At 55.2% G+C, this 16,698-nt stretch overlaps 2 protein-coding genes across 4 annotated transcripts; one reads left to right on the top strand and one right to left on the bottom strand.

Annotated features, from left to right (window-relative positions):
• Positions 1-657: 657 nt before the first annotated feature.
• Positions 658-5,916, bottom strand: PPM1J (protein phosphatase, Mg2+/Mn2+ dependent 1J). 3 transcript variants are annotated; one of them, XM_044238931.1, is made up of 11 exons: positions 5,581-5,916; positions 4,116-4,230; positions 3,555-3,665; positions 3,378-3,455; positions 2,978-3,090; positions 2,605-2,689; positions 1,916-2,034; positions 1,647-1,710; positions 1,390-1,497; positions 1,122-1,273; positions 658-978 (listed from the first exon to the last, which is right to left on the bottom strand). In XM_044238931.1, the coding sequence occupies exons 1-11, from the start codon at positions 5,904-5,906 to the stop codon at positions 831-833; spliced, it is 1,419 nt and encodes a 472-aa protein (XP_044094866.1). In that variant the 5' UTR covers positions 5,907-5,916; the 3' UTR covers positions 658-830. The 3 variants fall into 3 exon arrangements, with proteins under 3 accessions (XP_044094866.1, XP_044094867.1, XP_044094865.1); XM_044238932.1 differs by having other exon boundaries at positions 1,178-1,273; positions 3,378-3,665; XM_044238930.1 differs by having other exon boundaries at positions 3,378-3,665.
• Positions 5,917-10,923: 5,007 nt separating this feature from the next.
• TAFA3 (TAFA chemokine like family member 3) lies at positions 10,924-14,653 on the top strand. The gene is given in 6 exon segments (XM_044238933.1): positions 10,924-10,964; positions 12,254-12,465; positions 13,039-13,188; positions 13,957-14,081; positions 14,354-14,395; positions 14,549-14,653. Coding segments are annotated over 5 exon segments (633 nt in total). The 5' UTR covers positions 10,924-10,964; position 12,254.
• Positions 14,654-16,698: the final 2,045 nt, after the last annotated feature.

The raw sequence follows: 16,698 nt of genomic DNA on the forward strand, positions 1-16,698 counted from the left end.
CCTCTCTCTCTGCCTGCCTCTCTGCCTACTTGTGATCTCTGCCTATCAAATAAATAAATAAAATCTTTTTAAAAAAATAAAAAAAATAGAACCAACTTAAATTCACACTGCACAAGATCACATTCAGGAATACAGGGACATGACCTGGAGACATGGTTAGGAGCCTAATGTGGTAATAACAGTAGGAGTGGGTCTAGGTAGACAAATAGGAAATATATTGTGTGATATGTAATCAATGGCATGTACTGATTGATTCACTTGCTGCGTAAAAGCCAGACCCAAAGGTGACCAGCGCCAAGATTTTTAACTTGGGCTGAAGAGCTGATGCCCATGGACATGATGAACCAGGAGAGGGCACACATTTGTAGGGCAATGGTGGATTCTGTTTGAAGTACATGGAGTTGGAATGCCTGTGGGATGTCTAGATGTTTAGGAGATGGCTAGGACACGCGGGCCTAAAGCTCAAGAACAATCTGGGGGGAAATACTGACTTGGAAAACACCACCAGGTGGGTGAAGCCATGGGAGTGAATGAGGGCACGTGGAGTGGGACAAGCAGAGGGTGAAGATGGAAACTGGGAGTGCTACATTTTTAGGACAACTTTGCACCACCTGAAAGAGCCTTTTCATTTCTCATCAAAGTAAATAAAGACACACATTTTTATCCATCGGGTTTATTTGCCACTAGCTATTAATTCTGGATCTAATTGACACTCCTTCTTCAGTTACGTTACCACTGAAGAAGGTGAGGGAGACAAGTTCAGAGTCTGGATTGGCAGAGGGTAAGCACGGAGGGGTAGGATGGTGGTGGAAGGGGTGGGGCTGAGCCCCTCAGGAGTAACTGCCTGGCCCCCCCAGGGGGATGACGAAGACCGAGATGTCATCCCCGGAACCCAGCTTGTTGTTGGGGAGACGCCAGCCACGGTCCCGGGGGATGCCCCGGGCCCCCAGGACCAGAGCTTGGGCCAGAGCTGTGTACCTGCCAGGAGCACACGTGCACACTCATGTTCCAACATGTATATGGAAGATCGATACACCGGCCCTCAGGTGGGTCCCCAAGCATTGCTTCCCTTTGCCCCTACCTTCCCCACTGTCATCCCCGCACCTCCATACAAGCCCTACCTGCTGGGGTCATTGGGCTCATAAGCTGACAGCACCCTGTCCACAGTGGCAGCTACCTCACAGTCACTGGTGACATCCCACAGTCCATCTGTTCCCAGGACTAGCACGTCATCTGGGCAGTGCTCATACTGTGTCAGGTCGTACACTCGCACCTGGCAGGGAGAAGAGAGTGGAGAAGAAGCTGCGGGACAAAGGAACCCTGGAAGAAAACCAGCTTGGGCCCCCGGAGAGGGAAAGGTCTAGTTGAGGAAGCCCCCATACGGCTCACCTCCGGGAAGCAGGAGAGGAAGGGCTTGATGGGCAGAGTGGAGCTGCAGACCTTGAGGTTGTGGTCTCCCAAGCCCCGGGTCACCCCGATGGTGGCCATCACACGAGCCTAAAGGGAATGAGCGTGGGTGCTGCCCTGGCCCTCTCCCAGCCTCTGAAGCTGTGGGCCCTCCCACTCCTGCCCTCGGGTAGAACCTCCACCTCCCTAGACAAGTTGTGGTGGGTCCTCCTGCCCTCTCCCACCTCTACCATGTTTACCTTTTTGCCCTCCCCACAGACCAGAGGAAACCTGAGATCCTCCAGCTCGATCTTTTTGTAGGCCCTGGGGAGGGGGGGGAAGTAGAGGAGGCATCACCCAGGCATCAAAGCCCCTCTCCCAGAGGAGCCACGCCTCTCACACAAACCCCTAAGGAGGACATCCCCCCAATCCCCCCCCACCGACCCCGCCTCCAGCTTCCACCTTGCTGCTGGTGAGGGACTGGTTGTGTTGCCATGGGAACGGGCCCCAGCTCGGAGGGAAGTGTTACCAGCCGGTCATGTTCTGGTCCCGGTACAGCATCTTCTGGCCCAGCTCCTTAGGCTGAATTCTGCGGGGGAACTCAAGGTGGGTGAATTCACCACCTAGCAGCTCTGGTTTCAGGAAGCCCTGGGGTCGGGAGCGGCCAGACAGAGCAGAGGCCCGGGGAGGCATTAGGCTTAGTGGGCGTGCAGATGATGTTAATTACTGCAGGGCCTTAAGTGGGCTTTCTTTGCCAGGTGCCATGCATTGTTCTAATACAAATAAGGTATATGAACTCGCCTAACCTCATGACAACCCTGAAGGTAGGAGCTACTGACTCAAGTTAAGGGAACCATCTGCAGGTCTGACAATTAGCAAAGGACTCGAACAGGGGTTCAATCCCAGGTGGTCTAGCTCCAGAGTCAGTCCTTTAAAGCACTAAACCATCCTGCCTTTCAGGGGCCTTTGTTACTTCCTTTCCCCACCTCTGACTCCCCACCTCTCAACACTTCCTTCCTCAGGGAGGGCCACAGTGGGGGCCCTGGAGTAGCCCACGTTCCTTCCTGCCACATACCGCTACCAGCTCAGCCCTCTTCTGCAGAGTAGAGGGGCTTTCCCAGCGGTGGCGGGGGTGGGGGGCGTGGAGGAGTAGCATAGGCTATAGAGAGCCATGAAAGTCAACAAAGAATGAGAGCAGGGAGGTTAGTTCCTACTTACAAGCAGCTGAAGACGCTGGCGCTCAGTCTCCGGGGTGAACTCCCGGGACATTGGAATGATTTCACCATTCCGGACAATGATGGCTCTGCCCAGAGAAAGAAAAGGTTTGGGCCAGGCTCTCTTCAGCCCCCTTGTGGAGAATTCCAGAAAGACCAGGCCTTCCCCACAATGACCCTACGGGTTCCTCAGCCAGACCCCCATCTTTCCTCCCCTCGTGGCTATTTCAGGCCATCCCTTACGGCTGTGACTGCTCCTGACACCATCCTTCCCTCTGGTTTTTGATTTTTAACACCTACCGCCTCATTCTCTTCTATTCCCCCCATCCCAGAGTGTGCGACCCCCTGTAGGCATTCTCAAACCCCACTTCCCATACCTGCTGTCACCTGCATTGGCCACATACACCTTGCCTAGCAAGTAGACCACAACCAGTGCACAGCAGCCCCCCTCCACTTGGTGGCCACGCCGCTCCCGGGCCATCTGCTCATCCTGCCATGTGAGGAAGGGTCAGAGGGGGTGAGTGAAGGAGAGTTTCCAGGCACACAACCACTGCCCCCAACTGCAGAAATAAACTGACCCAGCCAAGCCACCCTGGAGGAGAGGAGGGCAGACATGGGTGTAACCACCTCTTTCTTTCCCTCTGAACCAAGCTCTGCTCAGGCCCTCCAAGGTGTTGTGGGTACTCAGGACCCCTCACACCACTTGATTTCTGTATACAGTGGACCAGAGTATCTGCCTAGCAGGCTCCTGCTTGGGGGGGGTGGGCACACACTCACCATGAACTGGAAGGCATTCTCAATGGCCCCCACTACCAGGCTCTCATGGGTCACTTCCTTCTGTGAAGACCAGCAGGACTGAGGACCAACCAAGTGAGAAGAATCAGAGGAACCTGGGGCTCCTGAGGTAGATGGGAGGCAGAGGGGAGGTGGCGAGGGGTCCTGGAGTATCTCTACCAGGTCCTTTAGCTGCTCCCGGATGTGGCGATGCAGGAGCCTGGCGGCCATTTCAGCAGCTCCACCCCCTGCATGCCCATCAAACAGGCCCCAGTAGTAGAAGCAGAGTCCCTGGTGGAGGAAAAGTTGGAGGTGAATAAGGGATATTGTGTGTGTGTGTGTGATACAAGAAGAAGAGCAAGACTCTGGGCAACCATGTAAACATCAGAGAAGAGGTCAGAGTTTGGTATGAAAAGTAAATTAGATTTATTTGCTTATTTACCAAGGACCTATTATGTGTCAGAGGGTAAAACACCCAAAAAAGCCAAACTCAAAGGATAAAAGACACAAAAATAAACACTGGCAATGAATTAAAATCATCCATAAAGATGGGAGCACTTATATTCTAAGTGGTAAACTGAATATTTACACTGACATTCTAATTGGTCAATGCCAGTTCTGTGACAGAGGTAGAAAGCTAGTGAGTTAGGAGTTAGTTAGGTCTGAGATTTAAAACAGGATGCCTAGAATCCCCGGGGAGAGGTGTATCTCTGGAGTCAAGGGAAAGTGGTGGGGGCTTACCTGGCCTTGACTAGGCTCCCTAGGTGCCCCTGAAACACTCCTCCGTCCTTCCACATACACCACCTCACAGCAAGCCTGGTCCTCATTGTGCCGGCTTTTGCCCGCGTTGATGACCCTGCCAGGCCAGAGTGACCACATCAGGTTGGACACCAGACCAGGTCCTGGAATAACCCCCACCTTAGACACACACACACACACACCCTCTCTAGCCTGCTGGCCAAACTGAGAAAGGTCACAGCCGCCTGGGATCCAGGCCAGAAAGAGGAGGAGAAGGGAGGCAGGGCAAGGCACAAGGAGTACTGTCTGGGTGTCGGGCCCCACCACCTCATAGGAAGGCGAGCAGTAGCACGTTCCTGCCTCAGTTCCCCCATCTCTGGCAAAAGGGGCACTCCCATGGGCTGCTGGGGAAGGGGCTGGACAGGGCAGCAGGGGTCTTACTGCCCTGCTTGCCAACCCCCTACATCCCACCCTGAAGCCTAGTCAACTTTTCTAGTGCTTTGTCCACAGCACCCCACCCTCACGGGCACACCCACCTTTATCTTAAAATCATCCAGTGAAAGTTTCTGCGGCTTTGGCAGTGAGGAAGTGCTCCAGCCCAGATAGGGAAAGAGGAATTGAAATAGGGTAGGGATAGAAGCCCACCTGGACTGCGCAGAAGTCACAGAACCACCAACTCTTCCCAAACAGAAAGCTAAAGGAGCTAATGGTGGGGCCACGGGTCTACCAGCCACCAGCCTCGGCGGCCTCAGCGCCCCCATCTCCCTCAGTGCTCTGCTTTTCCAGTATAGACATTAAAAATACACCCGGCCGGGAGTCAGCCGCCTGCTCCCCACCAAGACCGGGGGTCCACTTCCTTGCCAGTCCCGTGCCATTGCCCTCCCTCCGAAAGGCATCCAAAGGGGACCCTCCTGCTTCCTCGAGCGGCCCCCTCCCCCGCCCCTGAGGAAGCCTGAGGCCGCCTGGTGTCGCGGGCTATTTCTGGGTGTGGAGGGGGAGGGGAACGGTAAGAGGGACAGAGAACTGGGGCGCTGGGGTCGGGAAGCCCAGGAGCGAGTCTTTCCAAACGCCATCTCCCCTATTTAAAGCGCACCCCCCACCTTGAAACCCCGCCTCCCTTAGCCATTAAACTGCCGGGCCCCGACTGAGAACTGGCCAACTCATCCTCCACGGGGCCCTCCACCCTCCGGGCTCTGGAAGGGAAGGAGGTCCTGAGGCGGCGCCGGTAAGGGTAGTCAACGAGCTGGAAGGTCCTGAAGAAGACTGCACCGACTTGAGAAAGGGCTGGGGGGGAGAGGGATGCGGCCCGAAGCCCAAAGGAAAGCAAAGGTCCTGGGAGAAGGGAGCTCCCCGCGCCGAGCACCGCGAGGGGCACGCATCCCAGCGCCGGGGATGCCCAGCTGGGGAAGGGGTTGGTGGATTGGGGAGGGGGTCCCATCCCGCCTAGGGTGTTCCCGGGGGCGCTCACTCGGCGTAGCCCGTGCTCCAGGGCAGGCGACGGCCCGTGTCCGGGGGGCTTTGCACAGCCCGGCCAGCGTGGTCATCGGCGCGTCGCAGCCCCCCCGGGCTCAGCTGCAGGAAGGTCGGTCGGGAGAAACTCGCTCGAGCTTCTACTGTCTTCGCCGGCGCGGCGCTCCCGCTCCCAGCCGTCGCCGGGGGGCTCCTGGGCTCTTCTGGAGGAGCGGCGGTCTGCGGGGACGGCGCGTCGGGCAGGTCTGGGGACTTGGGGCGCGGAGGCGGGGCGCCCCCGGAGCTCACCAGGTGCGCCACGGCCCAGCGTACCCGGTTTAGCATGCTGCCTCCCTGCCCCGCCCTCGGCCGTGGCCCCGCCCCCAGGCGGGCCCCTCCCCCTAGGACGCGCGGTGGGCGGTGCTCGCTCCTATGGGCTCTCCCCGGCCATTGGCTCTGGGCGGGCAGGGTGGGTCCCGGCAAAACTTCCTCCTGCTCCCGGCCGCCCCTGGCACCGCCCCATCAGCTCGCGGCTCCTTCCCGCGGTGTTCGGCTTCCCTCCGCCTCGGCTTCTTTGCATCAGTAGGGTCTGCAGTCGTAGGAAGGGAACGGAGGGAAGCACACCCTATTTCAGCCGTGCTCTAGATGAGACATCAGCTAGAACTTCCCCATTGTGACGGGGGGAAGGTCTCCTCGCCCTCGGTTCGTAGCAGCCAGCCTGCCGGGAGGGTGATGGAGCTGGTGACCTCAGCGAAACCAGCAGCTTCCGCCACCGCTGGGTGTGAAGCACCTGGTGTGACACCACCTCCGGCTGGGGCTTCTGGAGTGAGAGCGAGGGCGAGGAGCTGGTGCTGGAAGTGCTAACGACGCGGACTGGAGCCGACCACCCTGAATTAGGGAGCCGGGGCTAGGTTCTTGGGCTCCTGACAGCGCTGTTCCCCATTGACGACCACCTCTAGGTCTGGGAGAGCGGTTGCCGCTCTGACTCCGCTTTGCTTCTCGGGACCCAATTTCCCCCCACATTTAGGCCTCCCCTGACCACAGCAGGGCTAGTTAATAAGGATAACAATAATTGCTCCGACTTACTGTATAGTAGTCCCGCTACAAAGCACTTTCCACATATTAGGCCATTTATACCAAACAGCAGCCCTTCGAGGTGGGTGTTATGTTTTTTTTACCGATGACGCGCCCGTCGTTTACAGGACTTGTCTCAAGAGGTCACACAGCCAATGACTCACAGCCGTGCCAGTCCCCAAACACCCAAACTCCGTTCTGTCTGATGAACCAAGCTGATTTGTATGGGTCGTGGAGGAAGGACTAAGGAGCAGGTGAATGGCGGAAGAGTGAGGGTTCCCCCTCTTCTACCTTCTCCCCCTGCAGAGGCTGAGCCTGCAGGCTGAACAAGATCAGTAGGCACCGCCAGGGGGAGACAGAGGCCAGGCTAAGCGCTTGCTTGCAAGGGACCGGTAATACTAACTTTGATGCCCAAGGAGCCCTGTTCCTAAGCCTGCTATCAGGTAATTGATCAGTACATTTCTAGCGACACCTCCTGCCCCGTGCACTGTCCAAATGGAGACAAGGCCCTGTGGCCCTAATGTAAGTCAGGGTAGCTCTCGGGAATCACTAGCACCGAGTTCATGGTTGGGACTCCATCACTGGGCTCTGTGGGCAGAATGCTCCCTTAACATAGCCCTCTTTTTTCCTGAGCTTGTCTGGCTGGACAAGCAGGGCAAGTTCAATGCCAGGACCGCTCAGACTATTGGTGCCTCCGAGTGACTGCAGGTTGACCTGGGGTCCCAGAAGGAGTGGCTTTCCTCCCAGCTTCCAAATAAAAATCTCATAACGGTCATTCAGGTATTTATTTATTTACTTACTTACTTATTTGAGACAGATCATGAGCTGGGATGGGGGTGGGGGGTGGGAGATGCAGAGGGAGAGGGAGAAATAGCCTCCCCACTGAGCAGAAAGCTCAATATGGGGCTTGATACCAGGACCGTGAGATCATGACCTGAGTCAAAAGGCAGACACTTAACCAACTGAGCCACTCAGGGGACCCTTCATTCAGTCTTTAGACTTGTTGTAATTATACCTACACTCTGGGCAGAGACAGCCAGAAAAATAGAAGTCACAAGAAAAGAAAAACAAATCAGATGCAAAGGTATAGACTGGCAAAAGCAAAGGAGAGCAAAGGCAAAGGAGAGCCTCTGCCCCTGCCCTGCTCCTTGAGGAACAGCTTCAGAAATGGGTTTTACTCCAGGGCGCCTTTTGTCCTCACCCAGGTGCTCCCTCACTTCCTGTAGGGCAAAAACCATGCTGTTGCTATGGGTATTTCCCTCCTGTTCGAGAAAAACAGGAATCAGCTCTCAGATAAATGGCATAAACAACAACAGCAAGCCAAGACTGATGAAAAAATATAACATCCTGGCTATTTTTATTATTCAGTGTTTCTGGGGCAGTTGGCTTCCCACTTCTTTGTGTCACCCTGCTCCCTGGTACCTGCTCTTCACAGCACCCACCATGGTGTGGCTACAAATAGGCCACAGAGCCAGGACAGAAAGATCCCTAGCTCCAGCAGCAGATGGGTAGTGGGGATGTCAACAGCACTCTTGGGATCCAGAACCACATCCCCCTACCTAAATCCTAAGGCTCTCCTCTCTCTGAACATCTTACCTCTGATTCCTGACATCATCACGCTTTCTCCATCCTCAGACTGCCCCAGAACCTGGTAAGAAAGTCATCATTTCTACTAGTCCCGGAGGCAGCAGAAAGTGGAAGAGGTAAGGGGACGGGTAGAGAGTCAGGCTTGGGAGATACTCTTCTCAGAGAACTGAGACTGTTCAGTGCCTGGCCCTGCCAGGGGTGTGTGTGGCCTTGGCCAGTGAGGGGGACCGGGCATCCTCAAGACAGGCCCCTTTATCCTAAGCTACGTGCATTGGCCCAGAGCTCAGAAGTAGGCTTTCCCCCCTTACCTCTACCCACCCCATTACTCCAATCACAAAGTCTTCTTAAACTATGAGGAGTGTCCCTCCTGCTAAGAGACAAATTCGCAGACCACCTCTCTCTCCCATTTGTCTAATGCTTCCACATCCAGATTCTTACCCTGTAAAGATTTACAAAATTGCAATTATATTGCAACTCATATAATGAGGATATTGGGTCTCAAGTTTGGTTCTCAAGTTGGGGTTCATAGCCATCATCCGTAAGGACCTATCATCAGTCTATTGCAGCCCTCCTGCCTGCTTAGCCTCTACCCTCATGCCTCCTCTAGTCCTTCCTGTCCCTGAGGACACACTCCTAGGGTAGAGATAATTTGCTCTTCCCTCCTGGATTTTAACATTTTCACAGTTAGGGCTACCATATCAATCTAGAAATGCATTGTCTGATAGAATTTTGTGCAATGATGGGAATGTTCTGTATCTTTTCAATACAGTAATCCCCAGCTACATGTAACTATTGAGCCCTATGCAAATAAGAAACAATTTTTGGATTTTATCTAATTTATGTTTAAACTTACATAATTTCATAGAATCAGTGGCTATCCTACTGGACAGTGCAATTTTAGAATATTCAAGAGTCAAAACCCTTGGGGGTCCTGGCACTCCCTCCTCACACACAGCCCCCTCCCTCCCCAGAAGCCACAAGACGGAGGGTTTTGAGGGACCTCTTTGGGTTATCCTGGCCTGTCCCAGGGATGTGTTCACCGGGACTGCAGACAGCGCCGCGGGACCCGCCGGCCTCTCTTCGCTCTTCTCGCCTCGGCCGCCAGGGGCCGCTGCGCCCGTCTGGGCCCGCCCGCCCCGCAGGGCGCTCTGCGCTGCGCGGGGAGCTGTCCGGGAGGAGGCTGTGGTGCCCGCGCCGGGCTGGCGGAGCGGGGACGGTCCCCGGCGACGGAAAGGAGGCGGCGGCTGCACGCTCTCTGGCCTGCCGGCGGGAGCCTCCAAAACACCGCGGCTGGCCTCGCAGAGCCCGCGGGGTGGGCCAGGAGGTCCCCATGCGCGTAGCAGGGCCGGGCATGACCGTGATGCCAGTTTGGCCAAAGCTCCGCCGCCTCGGGGAGCAACTAGGTGAGGGACACGAGGCTCCTGGCTCGACAGCACTCGCGCCGGCCGCTCCCGCTTGAAGTCCGCCTTTCAGAGTCTTGGTGCCGGACTCAGAGGCAAGTGGGCACCGCCATGGGGCGGGTGGATCCTGGGGCTCAGAATTTGGAGCAGTGAGTGGGCGCTGGAGGGGGCGGGGAGAAGACAGGGAAACTTAAAGCTTCTGTGGTCCACATCCTCAACGCTATGCTGGTATGCTGGCTGCTAATTCAGCCTCCCCATACCTTGCATCCGGTTTTGGGGAAAACAGTCTGGGAAACTGAGGCAGGAGTGTGGAAGCCCAGAATAAATCCTAGAAGCTTCTTTCCCCCCTTCTCCCGAGGGAGGGAATAGAATGCCTGAGAACTCAGCCCAAAAGCACACACCCCCATCTTTTGGGTCTTGGGGTTCAGAGGAGAGCTGGGTTGGACGGTGTGGCAGCTCAGAGGAAAAAGGGATGAGGACTGTCTGAGAGAGAAGACAAAGCTGTATTTGAAATGATCAATATGAAGGTTCCTGAAGGGGACAGGGAGAGGAGATACCACTCAGAAAAGAGATACATCGAGAAGGCTGGGAAGCATTTACCCGTGAACACACCTGTCTCTGGGATATTGGCACCACTTCTTCCATCTGTCCCCATAGTCCTCTCAGCCCCACCATCCTACCTGCTTCAGCTCCACCTCCCCTTGGAGACTGAAGGAGGAGAGGTCTTTCAGAAGAATGCAGAGGCTGTCGGGCTGGGGCCCCTGAGATCTGGAGGCACCCCATTCTAGCCCTCCAGAAGGGAAATGGGGGTGACGGGGGCAGAATGGAGCCAGCTCCGCTCAAGTCCAGGACGCAGGTGCAGTGGAACTAGGAGGTGGAGGCAAAAGGATTCAAGACGTAGGGGTCTTTTCCCAGAGCCTCTTGGAGCAACATTTTGTCAGATCCTGCTCAGAAATCCGTCCCTGGCCTTGGCTCCCTCCCAAGGCCAGAGCTGTGATAGCCTTGATTCCTAGACACTTCCCCACTGTCTGCCCTGCTTCACTCCTGGGCCAGAGAAATCCTCGGGCTACTCTTCTCAGGCTAGCTGCCATGTGTGTTCCCAGAGTCTGCAAGGCAGAGGAGAGGCTCTGCCCCCGCCCTGCTCCTTGAGGAACAGCTTCAGAAATGGGCTCTACTCCAGGGCACCTTTTGTCCTCACCCAGGTGCTTCCTCACCTCCTGTAGGGCCACGGGCTCCCTCTGTTCCTGTCCACACCACCCCCAAGAATCTTTCCTACTTGCCTAGGTGGAGTAAGTCTGAGGCCTGTGGATGAACAGACAGAAGCTGGAAGATCCCCAAAAAAGTGAGTGAGGAGATACCGGAGAGGGGACAGTTGAGGGGATGGTGGTGGGGACAGAGATCAAGAACCCAATCCACAGTCCCGGCATTTGGTTTGGCCTCTGGGTGATCCCAGGGAAGTGCTGACACCTGAGGGACTCCAGCGATGTCCCAAGGGGCCAGGACATCAGTGCAGTGGAGGAGGGGGCAGACTCCTGTTATGCCTGGGCAGCCCCCTGCTGCTCTCTGCCTCTGTGTCCTTGGGATCCCTCTGTCTCTAGCTCATCCTCTGGGATAGAAGGGAGGCCTGACCCATCAAGGTTAGAGGAGGAGAAGCTCAAGTGGTGAGGTAGGAATAGGCCAGGCTTCTGGGCTCGGGCACCGCCATGTGCTGCCTGGCCTGGGGCAATCATTTGACTTCCATTAGCCCTGGTGTCATTTCTTCTTTTCTAAATTTAAAATTGTTGAAAAAGAATTGCTTAGGTTCTTACAGTTTAACAGCCCCCCACCCCCACCCCGGTCTGCCAGAAAAAAAGCAACAGGGAAAAAGATTAATTCTCCCTTCTACCTCCATCTTTCAGCGAACTGGTTCCCCTCTTGGTGACACTCAATATTACTAGGTTTTCTTTGGTACCTTTTCCAGAGCTAGCTTATACATATTTAAGCAACACATATATAATCCCTCCCTTTAACGCATTTTCTACACCCCATCCTGCACTTTGTGGTGCACTTCTTGTGGTGCACAATAAGCCTTCCTGGTGGCTTATTGTTAGAGATCATTACATGCCTCAGTACATAAAGCATTTCCTCCTTCTGTGGAAGAGCGGCCTGGATGTAATTGCATTTGTACAGATGCTCCACAAATGTATTTAGCCATTCCTTTATTGATGGTTGTTTTGGTTCTGTCCAGGCTTTGTGAGGATCAGTTTGTTCATCTGTCAAAGAGGTACAAATAATCCCACTTTGTAGGACAGTTGGGAAGGCTGCAGGAGCATGTATGTGACATGCCCGGGTCAAGGGCTCAAAAAAAATGGGAGTCAGCAATATAGTTCCTCCCGTGGCCCTCCAAGACCCTTCAAGGCCCTCTTAAAAGGCCTCTCCCCCACAAAGCTCTCCGTGGTGGTTTTCCCAACTGGACAGTCTCCCTCTCGGACAGTCGCCGCCTTGTACGGTGATCTCGTGCCAGGCTGAGGGCCGCTGGGGATAAGGTGTGCATCCTGCCCGCCTCTGGGGCTCCCAGAGCGCATGGTGCTGGGGCTGGGCCCTGACGAGCTCCTGCTCCGTGTTGAGCTGGCTGTGTGCTTCTCTCCCCAGGATGTGTGAGAGGATCTCTCAGAACCGGAGCAGGGGCCACTGGCTGCTGGCACTTTCCCTGGCCTGGCTGTGGACCCTCCTCGCCTCAGCTTCCTTGCAGCTGCCAACTCCCACAGGTCTGGGGCAGGGGCCTGGGGGAGGGTTTTCCTGGAGGCCTGGAGAGCTGGGCACTGCTCCACCCCATTCTAGAGCCGGCTGATCGCCAAGGCCGGGTAAAATGTGGATTCTAGGGTTTCTGGCTCCTTTTCTGTTTTTCACCCAGGAAAATCTGCCCCCCTCTGCCATCCCAGCCCAGAGAAGTTGTGGGCAGACCTGTGGCTCCCTTTCCTTGCAGGCCAGACCATGTTCTGCAGGGAGAGAGGCAGTGGGGAGGAGGCTTAAGTTCAACCTCCTGGCCTAATTCTGTGGTATTGCTTTTGGGATGGCTAAAGCCTGTGTAAGCCGATGATCCTCCACACGCATTTTAAGCCCCTGGGCCCTCACCCGGAAGAAGCCGGAGGAAGTAGGGGCTGGTGGGGAATTCCACCTTTCTTCCTCGGCCCAAGAGCCTGAGTCTGCGGAAGAAGAATGACCACGGCCTCACTGGGGCGGAAGGAAAGACAAGCGAAGGAAAGATAAGCGACGGAGCAGGGGGATTTCCTGTTTCCTCCTCCTCCCCTGCAGCAGGCCGCCCTTTGAACACCCCTCCCCCTGGCTGGGAGGAGGGCCCGAGAAAAAGCAGGGCAGGTGGGAGGAGAGCTGGGCTTCCTGCATGGGCTGAGCCCTGATCTCCTCCACCGCTTCAGTCCTGGTGGAGCAGGGCGCCTGCGAAGTGATTGCCGCTCATCGCTGCTGCAACCGGAACCGCATCGAGGAGCGCTCCCAGACGGTCAAGTGCTCCTGCTTTTCCGGCCAGGTGGCCGGCACCACCCGCGCAAAGCCCTCCTGCGTGGACGGTGAGTGAGAGGCCGGCCCACCGGGGAGGGCCCAGTCACAGAGATAAAAAGGTCTGCCTGGGGCGTGTGGGTGTCGCAGGGGGTTAAAGCCTCTACCTTGGGCTCAGGTCATGATCTCAGGGTAGGGTCCTGGAATCCAGTCCGCATTGGGCCCTCTGCTCTGCAGGGAGCCTGCTCCCCACACCCACCCCCTCATCCCCCTCCTGCCTCTCTGCCTGCTTGTGACCTCTCTGTCAAATAAATAAATAAAATCGTTTAAAAAAAAAAAAAAAAAAGATCTGTCTAGGCCGCACCATCTGCTCGGATACAATTTCATACCAGCCCAGGGCTTTTGTGATCGGTCTGAAATGATGGGTAACCTCTGCAGGGAGGAGGGCAGATGGGACTGCCCGCTCCATAGAGAAGGAGGGGTCCTGTTCGTGAGGGCCCTTCCTCTTATCCGCACTCCCTGCCTGATGGGCGGGAGTGAGATGAGACATTCTGTCTCACAAGTCTTTGCTCCCAAACTGGGCAGCAGACCTTGACCTCTTCCCCTCCTGCTCCTCCATCGGCCTCTTCCACACGCCCTCCTCTTGTTCCCCTGTGGCCTTGACGTGGACACACAGGGGTCACTCGCACCCACCCCTCTCGGACAATCCCAACCGTGCTCATGAGCTCCCTCACGTGGCAGGGCTGTAAAGGTGCCCGCTTGGGCTCTCACGCACGTGGGCCCACCAGAGGGCTCCTTGGAGAGCTTGCCCTGCCTCTCCTTGCCCCCTGCTCCCACAGCCTCCATCGTCTTGCGGAAGTGGTGGTGTCAGATGGAGCCCTGCCTGCGGGGGGAAGAGTGCAGAGTGCTCCCGGATCTGTCAGGATGGAGCTGCAGCAGCCGAAACAAAGTCAAAACCACCAAGGTATCCCGGGACGGCCCCTCTATCCCTCCCTACTCTTCCTCCTTCCAATTGAGTGTGGAGGGACAGGGCTCAGGAGGGGTTGGGAGGGGGTGGTTTCGAGGAGATCTGTGTCCTCAGGTGAGATCCGTGAACTATGTGGGCACATGCCCGGACAGTCCCTCTGAACTGTCTCCACTCTGGGGACTGGAGTTAGGGCCTCAGGATTTGAAGTCTGATGTGTCCTGGGCCAATCCTTGATGCTCCATATGCCTTGGTTTCCTCTTCTCCCTAAGGTGAGTTTGTCTTCGAGAAAATGGCAGGTCCATAAGAACAAGGTAGAGAATTAGGAAATGGTCCAGATAATTCAGAGGGAAGTCTGTCTGTGCAGGGAGCCCCTCTGCCTACTCACCCCTGCCGCAGACCCCACCCCCACCCCCGGATTAACTCCCTACAGCTCACACCTGTCTTCCTCTCATCTTACCTTTGAGGGCACCCAAGAGGATTATTACTTTCATGGTTTACTGCCTGCCACCACAGAACAAGGAGTAATTAAAATTGTATCAAACTCATTAGCAATTCCATATGTGTCATAACTAATCAGTGGCATGGCTGTGCCATCACCATTTGTAAAGATGAGTGACACGTGAGGCAAGGCAGATGCCTTCCCATCACCGGGAGAGCAAACAAGCAGACACATAAACAGAAGAGAAGGCAGCCTTTGGGGCTCTGAAGAGAGCCACATATTTGGGGAGCACAGAAGAGAAGGATCCACAGCTAGGAAAAGTGTAGCGCTTCCTAGCTGCAAGCAGGCAAGGGAGACAGCCATTCTAAGCCTGGTTAAGAACAGGAGAGAGTGAGACCCACCACAGGGCTTGCGATATTTGTCACTGTTGTATAGTTTTGCGTTTGTCACCCATAGATGCTGTGCATACAGTTTGGGTCATCAGTCTGAAGCAAGTGCTCTGAGGTGTGCTTGATTTACTGTGCTCTCCCAGTCTGCGCTGCTTTAGGGATAAGGGAACAGCATTGATGACCTTCATATGACCTCCATCTCCTGGGGAGTCTTAGCCATTCCTTTCTCCATTCTTTCCCCCCCCCATCGCCTGCTCTCTAGGTCACACAATAGCTCTTGGGTCATGTGCTGGACAGGACAGCTTGACTGAGCCATGGACTGAAGAATGGTATTATTATCAGCCAGCAAAAGTGGCGATTCACTTACCTGGACACATGCCCTGTGCCAAGTGCAGAATCACTCTTCCCAGGGGGTATCTCAGTTGAGTTACTCAGCAGATAAGGACAGATCTCTGGCCACATACCTGGTGTTGTGCTGGGTTCTCCTGGGGGACCCAGAAGAAGGTCAAGATACAATTCCTGCCCTTGAGGAATGACCAGTCAAGTTGGAGAGTTGTTGAAAGACAATTGAGCTAATTGAGGTTAAAGCACATGGTATGGGACTTTACCATGTAGACCGTATATGGGTCATGTGCTGTGGACATGTTGGGGGTGTGAGGGTGAGACCCCCATGACCCTTTGGCCAACCCCTCAGCTCAAGGCAAGAAGATAAGAAGTCACATTCACCACCTGCCACATCCCTCCCTCACGTCAATCTGAACACCCAGCAAGCTGCCAACATGCCCAAGGAAAACCTTTCCCCCCATGAGAGACCAGCTGTACCTCATTTGCATGGGAGTGGGTTGACTTGGGAAGTGAAAGCTGACATGAAACCAGACAACTTTCCAGCAAAGCTCTGCAGAGATGTGGCCTGGTTTGGGCTATTCAATGGGAATGAAGCAGGCCCTTAAAATCACTCCCATGCAAAGACCTCAAGTTTTTGTTTGTTTGCTTATTTCAACAGATGAAGAAGCTGAGTCCCAAAGAGGAAAGAGGACTTGCCCCAGATCTCCCAGTTTGGGCTTCCAAATCTCTAAGGCTTTTTGCTTAACCCAGATAAGGTATTCAACCTGGGTCTTCCATGTTGTTTGTATCTCAAGAAGAGAAGCCTGCAGGGGACTGGCAGGATAGCAGCAACATTTTTCTTGGGAGACTCTAGAACAGGTCCCTGTTACCTGAAGTAATCCAGAATACTTACATGCCAGCATGTGGGACCACTGGATCTCCACTCGGCCCCCAACCCCCAAAATTACTACCGGGCCCTGTGATAGCCAGAGATCATTCAGCCCAATTATATCCGGGCACTCTGAGCCGACAGCCCCATTGTGTCTAGTCTGACCCATCTCTCCCAGAGGACTTAGGCTGAATGGAATTCTCAGAGGCTCTGGCTCCAGGAGAGGCTCTGGGTGGAGTCCAGGGCTGGTCACAGTCCTCTTCCTTCAAAGGCCCTACTGGGTCATGGGGGAGCCCTTGCAGGGCTGGATGGAGTCTCTGTCCAGGATTGAGGGTTGGCAGAGTCAGACTGACATAGGCTTTAGGGACTCAGAGACGGGGGCTAGTCGGGTATCTCATCAGTACAAGAATTATAGGCTCAGTGACTGCTAGGATCAGCTGGGATCCGCTGGGATCACCAGGATCTTAGGGTGTGTGTCGGGGGCATGGAGCTTGAAGGGAAGGGTGTCAGCAGAGACCAACCAGGACGATGCTGACCTCTGACCCCCGGATGATGAGCTGAGGTTGAACCTCA

This window comes from Neovison vison, chromosome 2, assembly GCF_020171115.1.
Source record: "Neovison vison isolate M4711 chromosome 2, ASM_NN_V1, whole genome shotgun sequence".
NCBI classification, from domain to species: domain Eukaryota; kingdom Metazoa; phylum Chordata; class Mammalia; order Carnivora; family Mustelidae; genus Neogale; species Neogale vison.

Coding starts and splice junctions, on each gene's coding strand:
- PPM1J (XM_044238930.1), bottom strand. CDS start 5,906: ATGCTAAACCGGGTACGCTGGGCCGTGGCGCACCTGGTGAGCTCCGGG. Junction 1,711..1,915: donor GACCAGAACATGACCGGCTG/GTAACACTTCCC, acceptor CCCCCTCCCCAG/GGCCTACAAAAAGATCGAGC. Junction 1,498..1,646: donor TCTGTGGGGAGGGCAAAAAG/GTAAACATGGTA, acceptor CATTCCCTTTAG/GCTCGTGTGATGGCCACCAT.